Consider the following 19,560-nt stretch of genomic DNA (forward strand, 5'->3'; position numbering starts at 1 on the left):
TTAAGCGGGGTGGGGGACCGACACTAAGGAGGTAATACTGACGCACACGACCAAGAGCCAACAGTAGCAGCTCTCACCACCCATATGGCTGAATGAACAAGAAACAAAAATGTTACCCACTAAGAGCTGAGAGCCATGAGAAGAGGGCCTGGGCTGCCCAGGAAAACAACAGCAGTGGTAGGTCTCACAGGGATGCAGCCACTTACATGAGCAAAAATAACATATTGATTCCCTCCCCATACCCTGCCAGTGCCTCCTGAGTTAAGCCACAGTAAACCAGTAAACAGGGAATTGTGAAGCAATCGAGGGGAAGCCCCATGGTCTCTAAGCAGGCAAAGAATGGATCCTGGCTTGAGGAGAGTTAAAAGAATAACCAGCACACACATTCTCCTTCAAAAAGCAGAAAAACTGGAGACTACTAGGATTTTAAAATCCTGAACATCTAGACGATTTTTATGTAGTAACTATTAATGTATATTCCAAATCTATTTCTATATCACAAAAGTCTGGTGAAAATAAAGACCACTGCTTCCATATTTGCTGTTTATGAGTTAACAGACTTAGAGGAATTAGAGGGCCCTACATTGGACTCTCACCTCTGAAACTGGAAAGATTTTAAAATTTAACTTGGAACTGTCTAAGGCAATGACGACAATCTGTCAGGGCTTCAAAGGATATGAATTCGAAGAATATTGTTAGATATAAGAAGGTCCCATGTGTCTTCTTTTTAAATGAACTTTAACTGTTGTAGCCTTAAGATCTTTGGAGAAAATGTCCAAGCACACTTTTAGATTAAAATCTTACTCCAGGATATCTGGTCTCTCAGGATAAATGTTTAAACCCACCTCTCCCACTGAGACCTCTGCATGTTTTCTTGGTCATGATATGCTCGCCTAGCCCACTTGAGTTCTAGGATGAAAACAAGTAAGTGCAATAAAGTATTTTGCTTCTAAGTGAAAAAAAAAAAAAATCGGTATAATTCTCTTTAATGATTTCACAAAGTTTCTCCTTTGTGAATGTTGCAAGACATAATACTAGTATCGCAACAAAGAAAACCATTTTTTTTTTTTTCAGTTTTAATAGCTTCTATAGTCTTAAAATGTTGAAACGAACTTCTAGATAAAAAGAAAACAAAAAAATGTTGGTTTATTAGTTTCTTTGAAAATCCTTTTGTCCTTCTCTGGAATAAAATGTCTTTCCATGATGCTAGCTCCACGACATGCAGTAAAAACTCATGCGGGTCTTTCTCAATTTACTTCTTGCATGTTCTGCTGTATACTGATGTATAAATAACCTCCAAATTTAAATCCACCATTAAACTCAGTACATACTTATACCCATTTCCATTCTCTCTAGAATCCATCTGTCAAAAACAAAAATACAAACAAAAAACCCTAGCAACAAGCAACAAAAATGCTTAAGTCTAACCATAACCACATTCTTTGAGAACATTACCCTATAAAGCATCAGAGGTACTTGAAGAAGCTTGCAACAACCAACATTTAAAATGACTCTTTCAAAAAATAAAAATAAAAAAAATAAAATGACTCTTTAAAACTTAAAGTAACGGAAACCACCATCAGTTTTTCCTCAGACAGTATTTGACTATACAGAATTAAATGAATACTAAAGACTATGGTACTTTCACTAAATAAAAATAAATGGTTAGTAATTAAATGTTATGTATAATTGAGAACCAAAAGATTAGTGTTATGTTTAGACTTGGACTTATGTTAATCAGGATGATTATTTCATAAATATATAAGATCAATCACTAGTTAAACTGGAACAACTCTACTGAAAGTACAATCATTCATTTTCATTAAGTAGAGTTACAACAGGGCAAAGATCACTTAGACAGTAAGAACTAAGGAATTGTTCAAATTTTTATTTTGATAAACAGAATGAGAAATGAACTTTTCTATCAACTGAATTTTATGGAAAAAGAACACCAAATAAATTAGACCCATGGTAAAATAAAAGGTCAGCTAAATGTCCAAACTTAAGAAGAACCACAGACAAACTTCAATTCCACAGTCTTCTTTAAGAAGTCGAAGTCTTTCAAATACAACTTTGTTATGAACTGGTCCAGAGCATAACAGCATATAGGAATGCTTAACAGGGGTGGTGATCAGGCACACGTTTCCTGTAAGGATTACACAACATACACTTAAAAGTTAATGGTGAAAATGAAAAGCACAATTGTAACCAAAGGTTTATATTAAATACAAAACAGCTAGAATCCTAATTTCATTAAGACCATCATAACCCAATTCTCTAAACAAAATGTTTCTACCTCATAACTACCATTCTTCAATTATTTTATTAGGAAGGAGACATTACAAAATCTGTGGAATATGAAAGCCTGTAGTTATTTAGCAGTTCTCAACTTCTCATCCAAACAACCTACTTAACAAATATGTATTCTCTAGAAAATGATAAATTCATGTTTTCAATATTATGTTAGGAAATTTTACTTAATTAGCTTAAAGACAGTTGTAAAATGGCAAGACTTTGGGACCTCTAGATGGAAATTTCTGGGTCACTATTCTAAATGAAGAAAACAAATGCCAATAGGTAAGCTGGTAATGAAGGTTGAATAACTCACTAAAGTACGCCAATAGCACCTCTTGCATCTTAGGTGTTAAACTTTTATTCTCAGGTAACCAGAGTGAATCCCTCAGGAAAAGGGCATGGTAGGTGTACTAGTGCAATTTTTTACTTAATCCCTGTTCAAGGAGCTAGGGCTTGAGAAACACTGCTTCTAGAGGCAAGCACAACAGTTAAGAGAAGCAGAAAAAGTATTAAGAGGAGACCTAAAGAGCACACTGAGATCAGAGAGAGATAAATAATTCCAACCTCGGCAGCTTATAGAGTATGACTAAAGGATGCTAAAAGATGTCAATGCAAAAAAAACTATCAAGCAGCTGTCACAGGGCACTGACATCTGAAAAACAAATCTTCTGGAGGTCATTAACTAGTATGTAAAGAAGTCCAAACCCCAGTATATATTTCTGACAAATTTAATGGACACAAACCTCTAAAACAGTACTCAAGATCAAGTGAGGTATTATACAGTGTATATTTCAAATGTGACTGAGGGTGGTGAATTATTGTGAAGATTTCTGAAGGTGAGTGTGGCTGTGTAACCGTAACCGCAAGTCAGAAAATCTTAATTATGGAACTCGATTTCCTTTTGCCACCATTCTGTTTAAAAACAATAGAAAACATTAACTATATTTAACCTAACCATCTTTGGTGGCACTTCCTCCAAGAAAACTTTCTGTCAACTTCTTCCCTAACCAACTTTCCATTTTGAAATATGAGTGCTCTTTATTATCCTCTCCTCCCAGTACCAGGAACAGGGAATCTCTAGATTTTTCAGCCCAGTCCTTTTTCCACGACAGCACATTAAATACTATTTCATCTGTTCTCTCCGAACCAAATCACTATTTTCTGATGTTTCCTTCCTAATAACAGTATTAGGATAGCTGCCACTCATAGAAGCAAGCCAATGAAATAAGTACTGCAAGGTTCTACACAAAATAAATCCTCTGTAACTACGTCCATTTTACGTGTAATTTCCTAGTAGCATTCCTACTTCCCTCCTGTTACTACAGATGAACTCTGGGTACCACTGCTTAAAACCAACTCCTGCTCTTGTTCTCTTCTCTCCCCCATTCCCTCTCATCACTAGTGAACAGCTCCTCTCTTCTGCATCAATCATTCCCTCTCTAGGAAATTCCTCCACTTAAATATACTGAATTTTCACAGTAAAAACCCACATCCCCTCCAATTACTATATTCTACTTCTATTCCCATTCTCAAAATCCACTTTCTCCAATTCTTCTTTTCCTGCCCCACTTCCACTCCACTAAACTGCCTGTTATGATTACCAATGGCCTATTATTAAATCCAATTTTTAAGGTTGATTTTCAGTCCTTATCTTACTTGACCTATATGCATAATTTTGACAGCTGATAACTCCTCCTTCCTAAATCCTTTCTTCATTTGGCTTTTGGACACATATTCCCTTGGTTTTCCCTCCCCGGGCACCTCAGTGTCAACTCCATACATCCCCAATCTTTAAAATTTAATGAGAAAATTTCGAACATATATAAAAACTGAGAGTGTATCATTAATCTTCATGTAACCATTACCTAGTTTTAATAATTATCCCTACTTTACATACCAGTGTCGTTTGCTAGTTGCTCTGAATCTTTCCCTTATAAGTGAAACTCCCCAGTGCTCAGTCTCTAAAACTACTTTCGTTCTTTAGCTATATTCACTCTCTGAACACTTGACCAGTCTAATGGCTTGAAATACCACATATAGGCTGACAACTCCTAAATTTACAACTACAGCTCCAACTTCTCTCCTAAGCTACAGACTCAACTACGTAACTCAATTATAACAGACATCTTAGATTATCCCAAACTGAAATCCTTCTTCCTTCCCATCTCAGGTAACAGAAATTATTTCTAACAAAAATCTGAATTATCCTCAATTCCTTTTCCTCTCACATCTTATTATGCAACCCATAATCAAATCCTGCTGGCTCTACCTTCAAAATATTTATCTTTTATCAGTCCTTCTCACCACCTTCACTTCTATTTCCTCGTCCAAGCCATCATCCCCTCCCATTTCCTGAACCATCACTAACAGATAAAATAAATGATTTTGGTAACTACCAAATGGGTTTGGGAACTACTACTAAGAATTAACTAAATTCTCAAAAGTTAAGATTTTCTGGCCATTTAACGATTTTTGTGTGTTTTTAAAGAATTTGACATCTTACAAAAGCTGCTGGTACAGGAACACATAACTCTGCACATTATGTGCTTAGGAGTGTTCATATGGAAAAGTACACCCAAGACAGAAAATGACTTGGAGCCAACTCTTCATGGTAAAAAACTCAATTCTTACTACTATACACCTCTGCCTCCCCCAAGCCCTTTCCAAGCCTGGCTCTTTTTGTGCCCTCTCAATCCTGAGCGCTAACCTGTGTCAACATACCCTGCTCCCACTAAGCTTTTCTGGCATAAATCTAAGAGTTGTGATTACATATTTTAAATAACTTACATAATACTTTTACCCAAGCAAAAATGCTATACTTTCTATGGATTACTACTACTGAATATACGCAGCTAGCTACCTTTGTTTCTATGTTAATTTTTTTCTCAGAGATGTTTTACAAAGTGCTACAATACCTTGGTGCTGCTTTGATAATGTTGTCCACACGTAAAATCACCTCTGCTGCTTCAGCTGCACTCAGAAGTACTTGTCGTTTCACTTGGAAACTTTCTGTTATACCCAGTACTTCCATATCACCAACAGTACCTTCCTTCATGTCTATAAAGAAGAGTATTTACTAAATAAACTAGTTTTAAACCAGAGTATCAATCTCTAATGACTTACAACAAATAAAGTCTTTTAGACAATCAAAAGGTCAATTACTAATTATTTTTATTAATGGAGGTCAACTATGTCAAATGAAAAATTTATTCAGAACACTTGATCTCTTAACTATATAAAATTATTACAGAAAATTTTCTTACCACTATTTACCATGGATTCTTAAGAACTGAGAATTTAGAAGCCATCTATTTTTCTTCCTGTGAGAATCCTAATTCATCTCCAGACAGACGATTATATATCAGCTTTCTCTTGTCCTGACAGGATTGTCTATCCTCTAAAATTTGCCTATAATGTCCTAGGGACAGTTTGTTGGGAAATTTTTCAATCTGAATTAAATCTGCCTTTTTGGCCACTTTTATCTATATATGAGGATCTGCACACTCAAGAATGTCTCAGTATAAGTTTACTGTGAGATTAGGGTTAATACTGATTGTATTTAAGAAATACAGTAAAGTTTACCCTTATTTCAGAATATGAGTACTGTTATTCTATAGTCATAATGTAACAAACTAGTTACAAATCCTCTAACTAGATTTATACCCTGTATAAAATAACAAAGTTTGGCAGTGTCTAAAATATCAAGTTAAACACATTCCAAGAATATATAACGGTTACAAAGACAAGGGCCACAGGAGGAAAAAAAAAACCAAAAAAAAAAAAAAAAAAAAAACCGTAAAGAACTTGGTAGAGTCACTCTTAATGACTACAAGGTTCCAAATGATTTCTTACCCAATCCAGCAGTTATAATGCCTTCACTGTGGGCAGCTCGGAGCTGTGCCACCAGATCTGCACTGTCATAACCTGCATTGTCGGCTATAATAGTTGGCAACTATGATGTAAAAGAGAAAATGGTTAACAATCTAGGCTAGTATAATTTACTCCTAACCAGCATAGCTTTTAAAAACTATACATTTGGAAACACTATAAAATCTGCTTCCTTTTAATTACTGCTCATATAGAGAAAGGATAAACTCCAATCGAATTTAAAAGTGGTATGAACGAACCAGTTCTTTTTCTTAAAGCAAGAAAATAAACATTTCCTGAAAAGATAGAAAAGTATATTCACTTAAAACCTATCAATACCAACAAAATTTAGGCTCAGATCTCTTATTTTTATTAACTTACCATTCTCAGTGCTTTAGCATAAGACTCCATTGCAACGGCTTCTTTACCTGGTGTTTTATTGGCAAGCTGTGTCACGGCATGAGCCATCAGCATCTCAGAACAGCCTACAGATTAAATATCCAATAAAAACCATTATAAAGACACTGAATTACTGACTTCCCTTAAGACATGTTAAGCATTTAAAACTTAAGTGCAAAAGCAATATAAAGTTTCTATAAGAAACATTGAAAGCATTTAACGATTTATACCATACTTTAAGAAAAGAAATAAAATGTTTAATATTTTCCAAATGCTTACCTCCTCCATAAACTGTTCTAGAATCCTTCACAGTTTGGGCAAGAACACAAAGAGCATCATGCAAAGATCTTTCTGCTTCATCTAAAATTTGCTGAGTGGCACCACGAAGAACAATAGTGCAAGCCTCACCTAATGTTAAAAAATATGTCCCAATGAGCATTTAATTATAAAAAATAAAATTTCCCTTCTACTATTTATGAAGGTGTTGGTTATATTATTTGGTTTTGAAAGCCAACGTCTTCCACTGTTACATATTCTCTTAACAATTCACGTCATAATGGTTTTAAGTTACCTAGAAAACAACTATGTTGAAAATTCTCATTTCACAGAGGCAAGATTATAAGGCTCACCACAAAAGGGATCAAAATTAACAGACATCATGCTCCACAAGAATTAAGACACAGCATTTTCTAGTAACAACAATAACTGTTTCCTTCACTTCAACAGAGCTTTGCAAAGATTTAGAAACCTAAACTAGGATCTACATGAATACTCACCAAGGGCTACCCCAGAAAAGTGAATAAGCTTATCTTCTCCAATCATGACTTCCTCAATAAGCTTGCAACTTCCAAGCTTCACTAGTTCTGGGTGGTCAAAAGTAGAGGCAATTTCACCACCTATGAACAAAAATGTACATTAAATGCACGACAGATTTAAAATTTGTTTTTTAACAAGCAGTAATGGACATTTTTTTAAGTTGATTGCTTACTATGGGCCAAGCACTATTAGATCCACCTCATATGAACTGGATGATTAGTCTTCACAACAACCCAAATGAGATAGGTTCCATTATTATCTCATTTAGAAGTGACAAAACTGAGGCAAAGAGATGTCCAGTTTCTTATCCAAAGTTACAAAGCTTCAACAAATATGGTGAAACTGAGATTGAAATCCAAGGAGTCTGGCTTCAGACCTATATGCACACTATATACTACTACCCTCCACCAAAGGTTAAACTGAAACTTTAACATTTACCTCTAAGTCTGAATTTAAATTGAGATTCTCTTCTAAATCCAGTCTAGAAGACCAGTACTGTTATGATCTAATTTCATAAAATTAAACATGAAAATATATGACTAGCAATATGTCAACAGATATATGGACTTTAGGAACAGTTTAAAATAGTAGCATTTGATATCTGTAAATTACCATAACTGAAATATCAGAAAGCCCCTGTAAGGCCTAGAATGGGAAACGTATACTGAGAATTTTCCAGAGCAAACTTAATGACACATCAAAAGATAAGTTCATTTTATTCCTTGTGTCTTATTTCTATTCCTGTTTTCCATCTTCCATGCTACAAACTGAGAGAATCAGCCATTTCTTTTCCTGGTCCTTAATTTAGCAAAAGTTAGGTTTCCATTTTAAAATCCTTTTCTCTAGTTCATTACTCTCACTTTTAATAAAGTAGATTCCCCCTATCACAACCAATCCCTTATCCTACTCCTTATTAATAAATCTGAATTGAGGCTTTATATGTATTTTTCAATACATTTTCAACACATTTATGAAAAGATGTCTGGTCTTCCTAACTCTACTAATTTATACTCATAATCTGTATAGCTGAAGCTCTTTTAGGCTCACAAATTCTTGAGACTGTTTTCTTTTCTAGAAGTGAACAATGTCTGGGAATCAAATCTCCAAAATGAGACTAATTTGGCTTCTGAAAAATTTCACGTATCTTACACTCACTAACACCTGCTTACAAGATACTTAACACTTGTAAAACTAATTTCACACACTTCAACAACATGTAAGCTAATAAAGATGGCAGCTACCACAGGATCAACTTCAGTTAGTGTGCCTGATACAGTAAATTTTCTTCTGAGTACGTGGTAATTTCATGTATGAAGTCTTTATGATATCAACTTATCCTATGAATGTACTATAATTCACAATTCTTATGTCATGTCTTTAATTTCACTGTATTGAAGGAATTACATAAAAACAAGTATCTTAAGTTTTATCACCTTAAGCATCTAGTATGCAGTGGTTTTTAAAGAACACCAATTTATAGCAGGTATATGCATTTCAAATTGATTAATGAAAGGAAAACATCTCTTTTTAGGTCAGAAGATTATGCTTCTGATTATTAAAAACGGCTTAAGTTATTCTGAGATGAGGTCAATTCTATCCTCTATATTAATTAGTATCCTTTAATTTCTTCTATAAATGGCAGTTCCAAACTAAATTCAATATTTCTAGTGACTTTAACATCTCAAACGTCACTCTTAACTTCTCATTGCCAGATTCCAAATCAACTTTCCAACCTATTCATTCACTTTCGAGGACCTGAATGTTGGAGGGTAAAGGTTTTTATACCTAGTTTTTTGAGGGCTACTTAGAAGTTACTTTAAAAACTGTTAGAACAGAAAGTAAACAAGTTGTACTCTGTTATTCTGATGTATACGTATCTTATTAGTAAACATAATTTCTCGTCTACACAACTGGGATTGTATTACTCATACCTCTACTAAAGGGTGTTGGAATGTACTAACTTTTCATCATACATTGGATTGTTACACACTTGTTGCAAAGATTTCTTTCAGAAATTTAAAAATATTAATAAAAGCAGTATTTAACTATCTGACTCACTTGCTGGCATAAAGGTTACTATTATAACTGTAATAGCCAAAAGTTAAGAGAGCATTTTCAACTAAACACAGTGGGAGATTAGCGCCCCTGACCCTCGTGATATTCAAGAGTCAACTGTCCACTCCATAAATCCAAGAGTGACTACTATGTTTGTTAGAAATTAATGCATTTTTTTCCCATACCTGTGACAAGAGCCAACCGTTCCACACCTGCAAAGTCTGCATGTTCGATAGCCATAACACCAGCAGCACCAAAGAGCTGTTCAGGGTAATTATAAATTAACTGTCTGTGAATAAAATACATTGAACACAGTTACTTCATAAAATAAAATACATTAGACTAAAAAAAGAAAAATTTTTAGTTCACCAGTAATCCAAGAAATGCAAATTAGAACAAGATACCATTTTTTACCCATATAATAAATTAAAAATTATAATCCTAGTGCATCCATACTAGTATTAAAAATGTTTTTATATTGCTATTGATAGCATAAACTGGAAAGCAATTTAGTAGTAATGCATCAAAAACCATATCAATGTTCACATTGATTTAATTCCATTCCTGAGAATCTACACCAAGAAAATCAGATATTAAAACATGTAAGAATTTTTAGAGAATAACAAAACTTGCCAATGACCTCAATGTCCATTTACCAATTATGAAAATTTTGTAATTTCAAATAAAAACATACACTGTTAGATTAAAAAGGTTACAAAAGTTTATAGCATATTATCACAACTAAGTGAAAAACAAACTAGCACACACACAATCAACTTTATAATAAAGGAATTTGAGAGTTAAAACCCCAAATTCTTGTTCCTTATTAAAATTTTCTATTTTCAAAAATGAGCAGATAATATTTTTACAATAGGAGCAAAATAGATATCTATTTAAAAGTCTTTAAGTTTAAAAAAGTCACCCCCAATTTTTTATAATTATTATAATGCATTGCTAGGAAAATGTGACTTATCAGAGTCACAGATCACATAGAGTTTAGAAACTAACTTTTAAAAAGCCCACAAACATCTGGCCTAAAACAATTATTTTTCATCAAACATTATCTTTTAAATTCAACTACAACCTATTCTTTGACTGAAATGTGGTTATTTTCACCATTCAAAACAATCCATAAAAGCCTTAAGTACTAACAATAAAGACTACAAGGGAAAGGTTTACACATATTTTTTCATAAAAACGAAAGCCCTAAAACTCTTAATACTTTCAACTCTTCATTCTTGTTTCATGTCTATTCTCTTAGCTTTTTGCTACTTCAAACTCCCATCATTTAATATGAAATTAACTCTCATCCAAATATACATATACTGTAGGCAAAATTATTAACTGCCAAGTCAGAAAATATACTGTTTTAACGGTTTGGTAAAGTATAAAAAGGTGTAGTAAACAACATAAAATATCGCTAATTCATTGTAATGCAAATGCCTTGCTGTACAATTATATTCCCATTTGGAACAAACAGCAGCTCCTAAATAAGTCACTAATTCAATATAAGGTATCTCCGTAAGACTTTTTAGAAAAAAAATTCTTTCTTAGGTTGTTAACAAATATTGTTGACACGAGAACACACAGACCTGTTAATAAAGCAATTTATCCCATGCTTGAGAATACGTTCAACTTTCTCCTTCATTTTTTCCTTTTCTGCATGTTCTATTTCGGCGACCTTTGCTGTAGAATCAACTCTTACCCGGGAACCAAATATCTAAGACGGAGAAAAGCATAAAAATTGAACCACTTTCATTACTCCATATTTAAACACTTTTATGTAAATACACCAAAAAATTTGTTTATATTTATATATTCCAAGCTTTTTAGTGCAACTGATTCCTAGCCTCAGTTGTAACAGCTAGCAATTAGAGTTCCAAAAAATATAAACGTACCTTTATTTTGTCTGTATCCATACCAGTATTTGCAATAAGAATTTTAGCATTTTCAATTCGTTTTGGTTGATTTACTCCAATTTTTTTATCCAAAAGAAAGCCTACAATATAAGGGTAGTATTTATTAAATACTTCAAGGCTGAGTTAATATATCTTACAAAGTTGTCTGCGTTATCAAATTACTTTCAAAGAATGCATTTACAATTCACCAAGCTCCTAGACTCTTTAAAGTATATTCCATTATCACAGTAATCATAAAAATCAATTTAGGTCATTTAAAAAATATATACAATAGAAAATAAGTGCACAGAACAATTAAGAATAAACACAGTATTTTGAAACTTTTTTTTAGCTATACAGTATACTACATACACAGGTCTATATACAGGTTGCAATATAAAGATATTAAGTCCACTTCTATTAGCTTAAAAACAACACAGGAGAAAAGCTGTGAAGATTCAGATACACAGAGGTAGGTATTACTGAACTTTTAGAAAAACTGTGGCTGACAGGCTATCTGACAAATTACCCAACCTTAGTTACTCATCCGTAAAATAGGAATATAACCAGTGGAACAGATATTAATTATCGGCCCTGCTGATTTAGAACTATCATAGGGACACAGTATTACCTTTCTCTCCAGCTTTAGATAAGTAGGTACCTTTGATCTTAATAAGCCATTATCATCTTGGCTTTTCTGCTCTATTAAGATGAACCAAATTCTCACTCATTGGGCCAATATCATAAGAAATGAGATTTTAAGCAAAATTCCTATTAGAACACCTGGCACAGAACAGACATTCAAAAATTGTACCTATCCTTATTTTAATTATCTTTCCATAACACCAGCCCCTATTAGAAATTTCTATACAGTCCTTGCATACAAATTCTACCGATGCTATTTTCAGAATTGTCACTCCTTTGACACAAACGATGGGCAGCAAAACCTGGACTCTCATTGGTGAAGCGGAAACTGTAAAGTACGACTTATTCCTTTTTTCCCTTCTCTATAGAAGAGAATGCCTACACCACTTTCTACAGGCCATTCTATAAATATAATGTAAAGGTACTTAGAAAATTCCTACTTTATAAACAAAATATACAAGTACTAGGGAAACAGTAGTTACTAAGATTCACCACTATTTAAGAACACTAAGAACTATATCCAACATCTGCCAACTAAATGATTTGACTTAATCCAGACCATTGAAAATGGCTGACCTCTAGTGAAAACAAAACAAAACAAACCACTATAATTTCTCTAAATACTACAAATATTTTTAAGGTATAAAGTAACCTAAATATTATCAAAGAAATGCCAGGGTGGTGTAAGATGAAGCACACTCGATATAAAAAATGAATTAAAATGACAAAAACGGTCGCAATATAATTTTTGTCCTTAAAGATGAGCTTTGTAAAGTGTCAGTAGTCCTGACTAAAAACAGATTTACTCAGTATTCAGCTCTCAACATCTCATCAAAGCTTTTCCCCCTATATTCAACATATATACATACCTTCATCTAAATAGGAATCTGCCAGACTTCCTCCTAGCTTCTTGATGACGTGAATTGCCTCTAGATTACCAGAGCCCTTCAGTCTAAGAACAGCTTCTACAGCTAACTTAGTAAAGTGATCTTTGTGATGAGTAAGAAGTTTTGAGGATAACGTTGTTCCTGCAATGTTCATTAAATCTTGACGGAATTTAACATCGTCGGAGCTAAAACACCAACCAAAAAAAAAAACAACAAAAACTCACGACTTTCTTAAAATGAAATGTATATATTTGCTTCTTTATTCTTAAAATGCTTCAAGGATGCCAACTCTATTTTACTTTTCAAAATTTATTCATATTCATCTGTCAATAGATAATCCCACCCCAGCCAGTCAGAGCACACATGAAATTAAACCTCATCAGTAAGCAACAAATCCAAATTATACTATCTTCCACACCAAAATGGCAAACTACTAAAAAAACACAAGCACACAAAGAATACCAAATGTTGTCTAGAACATGGGGAAACAAGTACTGTTATATAGCTAATTGAAGTGTAAATTAATAAAACTTTTTCTAGAGAATTACTTATAATGTAAATAAAAAAACCTTAGAATACCTTTGGACCCAGCAATCCTTGATTCATTTTTTGGGTAACAAGTTTGGCATAAAGCTAAAAATTGTCAAAATACAAATCTCCAACTATAGACAGGTAAATTATACTGCAGTAATATAATCAAATGCATACCTCAATTAAAAATATTGTACAAAATATTGACACCCAGAAATATACTTGTTATTCAACTATACTAAAGGGACTAAAAAATCCTCTACGCAATGACACTATTTTTGTTTACTGTGATTCTACAGACAAAAACTGGAAACCTAAACTTTAACTTTAGTGGTTACTTCTGGAAGGTAATATGGGGTCTTTCTGTTGGGGCAGGATGAGGCGGCAGGATCATGTTTGTTTATGGTTGTTCTTTAAACTTTGTGCATAGAGTATATTTTAGAAAGAATGTTAAAATGTTTATAACAGTAGTATTTTGGTATACTAACCCATGATCAACTGCAGAATTCAAAAGAGCCTGTCTTGCCGCCTTGGTGGCTTCTCTCCAACCTGCGATGATGGTGTGTGGATGTATCTTTTTTGCAATTAAAGATTCTGCTTCCTATTAATAAAGAGCGGAAAACACTTGTCAAGAGCAAAATGCAGGAAGCAAGGACTTGATTACTTCTAATACTTAAAACCACAAAAGCAAGAAACAATAAAATAAGGTTAAAGTTGCTAAGACAGTCTTACCCTTAGTAATTCTGCTGCTAAAACAGTAACAGAGGTAGTGCCATCACCAACTTCGTCATCCTGAACCCTTGACATATCTAGAAAAAAATGATAACTCATATATAGTTTATTCTGCCTTTTAAATTGCTTCTCTATAGCTTACTGAATTCTACAAACATACCCGTCAATCTAAATCTCACTCATTTAGGTTTCCTCACTTGACAAATTCTTTGGAACTTTTTGGTCTGAAATGCAATGGTTTTACTATCAATAATTACATGGCACTCCGGAAGCTTCTATTTTAAAGTGATAATAACCAATTAAAAATTGAACAACTGAAGTATAATTAGTCAATAAGTTTTTTAAGTAACTGTTTCAAAATATTAACAGAATATATCATCTTAAGACTCACCAACTAAAACTTTAGCTGCTGGATTGTCAACGCCAATGTTTTTCAGAATAGTTGCACCATCATTGGTTACCATAAGAGATGCATCTCGTCCACTGCTTAACAGAATTTTGTCCTAAAAGGAATATATTTGGCTCCAGTTAAGATATGAATACATCTTGAATGCAAGGGTCAATCAGTACTCTCATATACTGTTTATGTGTAAATACCCTGGAATGGCTATTTGACAGTATCCATTCAAATTTTTCAATGTGTACACCCCGCAAGCAAACCTTGGTATCTACCCCTAAAAATAAAATAACAGAGACATGGAAAGGTTGTTTCGACAATGTAAAAGCCAAAACAATGAAAACAAATTAAGTGTTTCCCAACACAATTATAAATACAAACTATAATCAGGATGCTGAACACTAACTCTTACAGAAGCAGCTCATCATTTACAATGACAGGAATTTTAACAAAGCAAGCTACAGAAAAACTACATATTACCAGTATATAAAAAAATATGTGATACACATATATTTGCATAAATGAACAAAGAAATCTGGAAGATTAACATCCAAATGTTAATAGTGGTTGTCACTGGAGAATGGAATGGGATTGGGGATGGTGATCGAATGGGACTTCAGCCATATATGTACTGTTTTTATTTTTAGTAAGGAAAATAGATCAATATCTTATCTGTATAATTAAGAGTTAAGTTTCAAGGATTGAAAAGCATCAAAAAATGTTATTTACGACATATATTTCCACAAAGGGCTCTAAAAGAAAATCAAAACAAAAATTCCCTGTTTTTCTTACCATGCCCTTGGGTCCCAAGGTGCTCTTTACCAAGTCTCCAATAGCAATGGCACCAATAAAAGAAGACTGGAATAAAAAAACATCAGAGATTGTTAAAATCAATTTTGGTCTTAAAATTGAAAAAGTACAATAGTATTTTTAAAAGAATAGGGAGAACAAGACTTACCAGACGAGCTGTCTCTGCTCTCTCTTCATCAGCTCCAGCCTTGAAGATGTTAACAGGTGCAAGGGAAAGGGATGCCTAAAAAGGAAAATCAAGAACCAGTTTGAATGCCAATATTCTTTAACACATATGCATAGATGCCTTCCATTAGACTTACAAGTAATATCTAACATAAAATTAATTTACAGAATAATGTACTTTTTCAAACAAATGAAGCTCTCCATCATTGGGGGGGGGGTGCATTTAGGGCGGAGAAAGAAGAAACTTCTAAAAGCTGTATAAAGCTACCTTGCCTTTTAGATCTACAAGTCGTCCAGAAATAAAAACTATACACTAAAGAGATTCACTGTTAAGGATGGCAAGGCTAAAGATGATTTTAATCCAAGAACACGCAGGCTGGGGCTGTAGGGCACCCGCGGGGCAACCGCCAGGCGGATGAGGGAACGCGGCGGCGTAGCTTCCACCAGGCTGCTCCAACTCCGCCCCGAGAGGGAGGGCGGGGTTTGTCTCGCCGACCCGCCCAGAGCACTAGAAATTTCTTCGCTAAGGGTGAGCCTTGTGCCTTGGGCTTCTGGGTCTGTGGAGAGGCTGTGTCAGAATAAGCCGCTGGCCTGGAGGCCCGGCCCACCCCTCCCCCTGCCCCGCATGGACGGCTTCATCAGCGGGCCGGGAGCAGGCCTCACGCCGCGGTTCGCACCATGTGCGGCGGTCCCGGGGAACGGGCACAGGGACTCTGCCTGCAGCACTGAGACGAGGAGAGGGGGACACCGGGGCGGAAGCCAGGACAGGGCATGGCAGGGCTTGGGGAGGACGAGCGGGACCAGGCTCACCATGGTTCCGAGGAGTTCGGCACAAACGCTACTTCCCTCACAGCTCGCGCCCAGGACCAGAGGGAAGAGAAGCCGGAAGTGACGCCACACGCTCTACCGTGGGGGCGGAGCCTCTGCCGGGGCGGTACAACGGCGTAGCGCCTCCCGGGGGGCGGGGGGAAGGGAAGGAGTGCCATTTTGAGTCGAGCCCCTCGGGTCATAAACGCAGCCTCCTCACACGGGAGAGGTGGGGCCTCGGCTCGCGCCCCGCCTCTGGGGTGCTCTCTGCCAGAGACGAGGGAGGGTTAGGTCTGAAATAATGCCTAGGGCTGGGCCAATTGGGAATCGAACCTCTGAAAAGCCGGAGGTGCCGCGCCAGGTAGTTGCCATAGTAACGTAGTTCGTGCTTGCACATTTTTGTTAATCGTTAAAGATTTGCCTAGGTACCACACGTACGCAGTTTAAAGTGTTATATACTAATAAAGAAAAACATAATTCACCAACCTCATCACTTCCTCTCCCCAGGGGCACTCAACGTTTTCAGCTTTGTCTTGAGGAGGGTTATTTACCATCACATTCCTAAATAATTTTATTGCCATTTTCATTTTAAATATTATTCATTGAGTATTACGAAGGAAGATTTACATTCCTTTTATTGAATTTTAAAATACTGTTTTTAAATGGACGTTGATGGTCCAGGACAAGGACTTGTGAACTCTGATGGAGACATTTATCTTTGTCATGCTCGCTCATTTTCAGGTTTTTTTCCTTCATTCATTTCCCCCCTCCCCAAGTAGTAGAGATGACTAATATTCTCATATAACGTCTTGGTAAAGATCAAGATCACTCGCAAACATTTCAGTTCCTTAAAAACAGTTTTCTACTGTCTCTGAGTTGACCCCTTAGGACAGTTAAAGCAAAATTTTTGTGCTTAAAAAAAAACCTTCATTTTCTAACATCTACTGATTCCCTTTTCTCCTTGACTATTAGCTTAAAAGCTTAGCAAGCTTTTGAAGTTGGGGCAATTATTAACATTGATAGATGTTTCCAATTTTTAATGGTTTCTACCTTTCAGAGATATACTCTAAAAGGGTTAGTTTACACCAGGGGTTGACAAACTATGGGGAGACAAATCCCACCTGCCACCTGTTTTTGTATGGCTGGAGAGTAAAAATGATTTTTACTTTTTAAACGGTTGAAAAAAATTAAAAGACTATTTCATGATACATTAAAATTATATAAAACCTATTTTTGTGTCCACAAAGCTAGGCTAGAACACAAGCATACTCATTCATTTCTATACTGTGCAATACAATGCAGTTATCCAATAGCAGAGTTAACTAGTTGTGACAGCTTGTGTAGCCCAAAAGCCTAAAATATTTATAATCTGATCCTTTATAGAAAAAGTTTGCTGATCCTGCTTTACACTATTCCCAAGGCCCTTCATGAAAAGGGATATTCAGACTGGACAAATTGTTATTTGAAATCTACCAAGAGTTTTGTGATCTTTGTGGGAAGATTTGCTCTTCCTTTAGGAAATACCCTTCAACAGGCATATCCCAAATCACATACTAGAATGAGAGGTCACAGTAATGAAAAGTGAAGATACCTGCATGATACTGAAAATTGCTGTTTTTATTGTGGGCAAAATCACATACCTGGAAATATGTCCTCTGGCAGGCAAGCCTGAGACTATGGGTGATGGAAAAACCTACACCCGCTTCTTGCTGGGCTTTTGAGTGGAGGAAAAATACCCAGGGACTTTGGGATGAGGACTGAGAGGCAAGCCCTGCCACCAGTAGAGCTGAGGCCAGAGATAGTCAGGAGACCCCTATGAGGGATGCTCAGCAGTTTGTCCTTTCTTCACTGCATGTGTTTTTGTCTTCCTCCTTTCTTACCTCCTTTGGTGTCACCCTCATACCCCACAGGTTAACTCAGCTTCTGGAACCAGGCTGTGTAGGTTTAGACTTCAACTTTTCCATTTACTAGTTTTGTAATTTGAGGTGAGTTCCAATAGGCCTGCCCACACTGGTCTATAGCAACGTGAGAAATAAATGATGTTGCTTTAAGCCACAAAATTTTAGGGTGGTTTATTGCACAGCAATAAATAACCTAAACACCCTTTGAATAGGCATTTATCCAGTTTTGCTTCCATTTCTTTAAGAGCTTCCTCACCAGTCTCTTCTTTATTAAAATGTCCTCTAATGTATCTTCCATGTTGGTGTCAAAGTAATCTCAATTATTTCTCCAATGTTTAAAATCCTTCAAATTTTCTCATCACAAAAACCCTTAGCAGTTGACAGCTACCGATCACTCTCATTTCTCCCTTATCTCCCCACCCTGCCTTTGTACCTCATGCTTATCACATAAAACCCCTTGCCACCACTGAACATCATAATTTCTATACTCGTGTCTTTGCATATGCCATTCCTTCTCCCTAAAACATCCTCTCCCCTCTAATTTTTGAAGGCTCTCATCAAACACCTCAGTGATTAACTCCTTCAGGCTTTTCTCCAAAACCTCCATTCACAGGCTATTAAGTGCCCTTCCTTTGTGTGTGCCTTAATCACACCACTTGTACTATGAACTGGAGTGACAATTTTGTCAGCTCTCTGAAGGTATATAGCTATTTCCATTCTAAAGATATCAGAATTCTTCATATACAATTTATGTTTTAGGGATTAGTCTTCTGGGGATGGGGAGAGAAAGGGCGTTGCTTCCATTAGAAGGGCTATTCCGAACTACAATTTTTTTGAGGGCAAGGACTGCTATCTTCATTACAAGCGTAGAGCCTAGTCTAGTTCGTGTTAATTAAATAAGAACATGTGAACAGGTACTGTCTTTAAAGGAATTCCAAGAAAAAATAAACAATCCAAAGAAATTTTTAAATTCTGGAACAAATTCCCAAATTTTCCAAGATTTGGTCTTTAATCAATTGTGTCGTATGGTGTCTGGCACATAGTAAACACCCAATCATTTGTGGACTTCTTTCCCCTTCATTGTTTAAATGATCTCCATATTTAGTTGTGTCAAAATAAACTTTGTAGTATTGCTCAGTGACTAAAAAAACAGGTTTGAGGACCCAGCACTATTAGTTTGAATGACCATGCAGATAAAACTGAGTCTGTCAAATACTTTTTCATTTCACTTTGATGAGATATAATCCTTAACCCATTATATGTTCCCTTTGAAATGGAAGAAGTGACATGAGACTAAGAAATGAAAGTTACCATAGTTTCAAATATGTGAAATATAAATACAGTAAAACTTTAAG

The 19,560-nt window shown here is 35.5% G+C and overlaps 1 protein-coding gene across 1 annotated transcript; it reads right to left on the reverse strand.

Annotated features, from left to right (window-relative positions):
* Positions 1–1,872: 1,872 nt before the first annotated feature.
* CCT2 (chaperonin containing TCP1 subunit 2) lies at positions 1,873–16,427 on the reverse strand. Its single transcript, XM_016152302.2, has 16 exons — positions 16,308–16,427; positions 15,481–15,555; positions 15,315–15,380; positions 14,517–14,628; positions 14,126–14,202; positions 13,882–13,994; positions 12,845–13,047; positions 11,331–11,431; positions 11,025–11,152; positions 9,618–9,721; positions 7,338–7,457; positions 6,841–6,969; positions 6,544–6,647; positions 6,148–6,247; positions 5,211–5,352; positions 1,873–2,146 (listed from the first exon to the last, which is right to left on the reverse strand). The coding sequence occupies exons 1-16, from the start codon at positions 16,308–16,310 to the stop codon at positions 2,116–2,118; spliced, it is 1,608 nt and encodes a 535-aa protein (XP_016007788.1). The 5' UTR covers positions 16,311–16,427; the 3' UTR covers positions 1,873–2,115.
* Positions 16,428–19,560: the final 3,133 nt, after the last annotated feature.

The sequence above is a fragment of the Rousettus aegyptiacus genome, unplaced genomic scaffold, assembly GCF_014176215.1.
Source record: "Rousettus aegyptiacus isolate mRouAeg1 unplaced genomic scaffold, mRouAeg1.p scaffold_m13_p_2, whole genome shotgun sequence".
NCBI classification, from domain to species: Eukaryota; Metazoa; Chordata; class Mammalia; order Chiroptera; family Pteropodidae; genus Rousettus; species Rousettus aegyptiacus.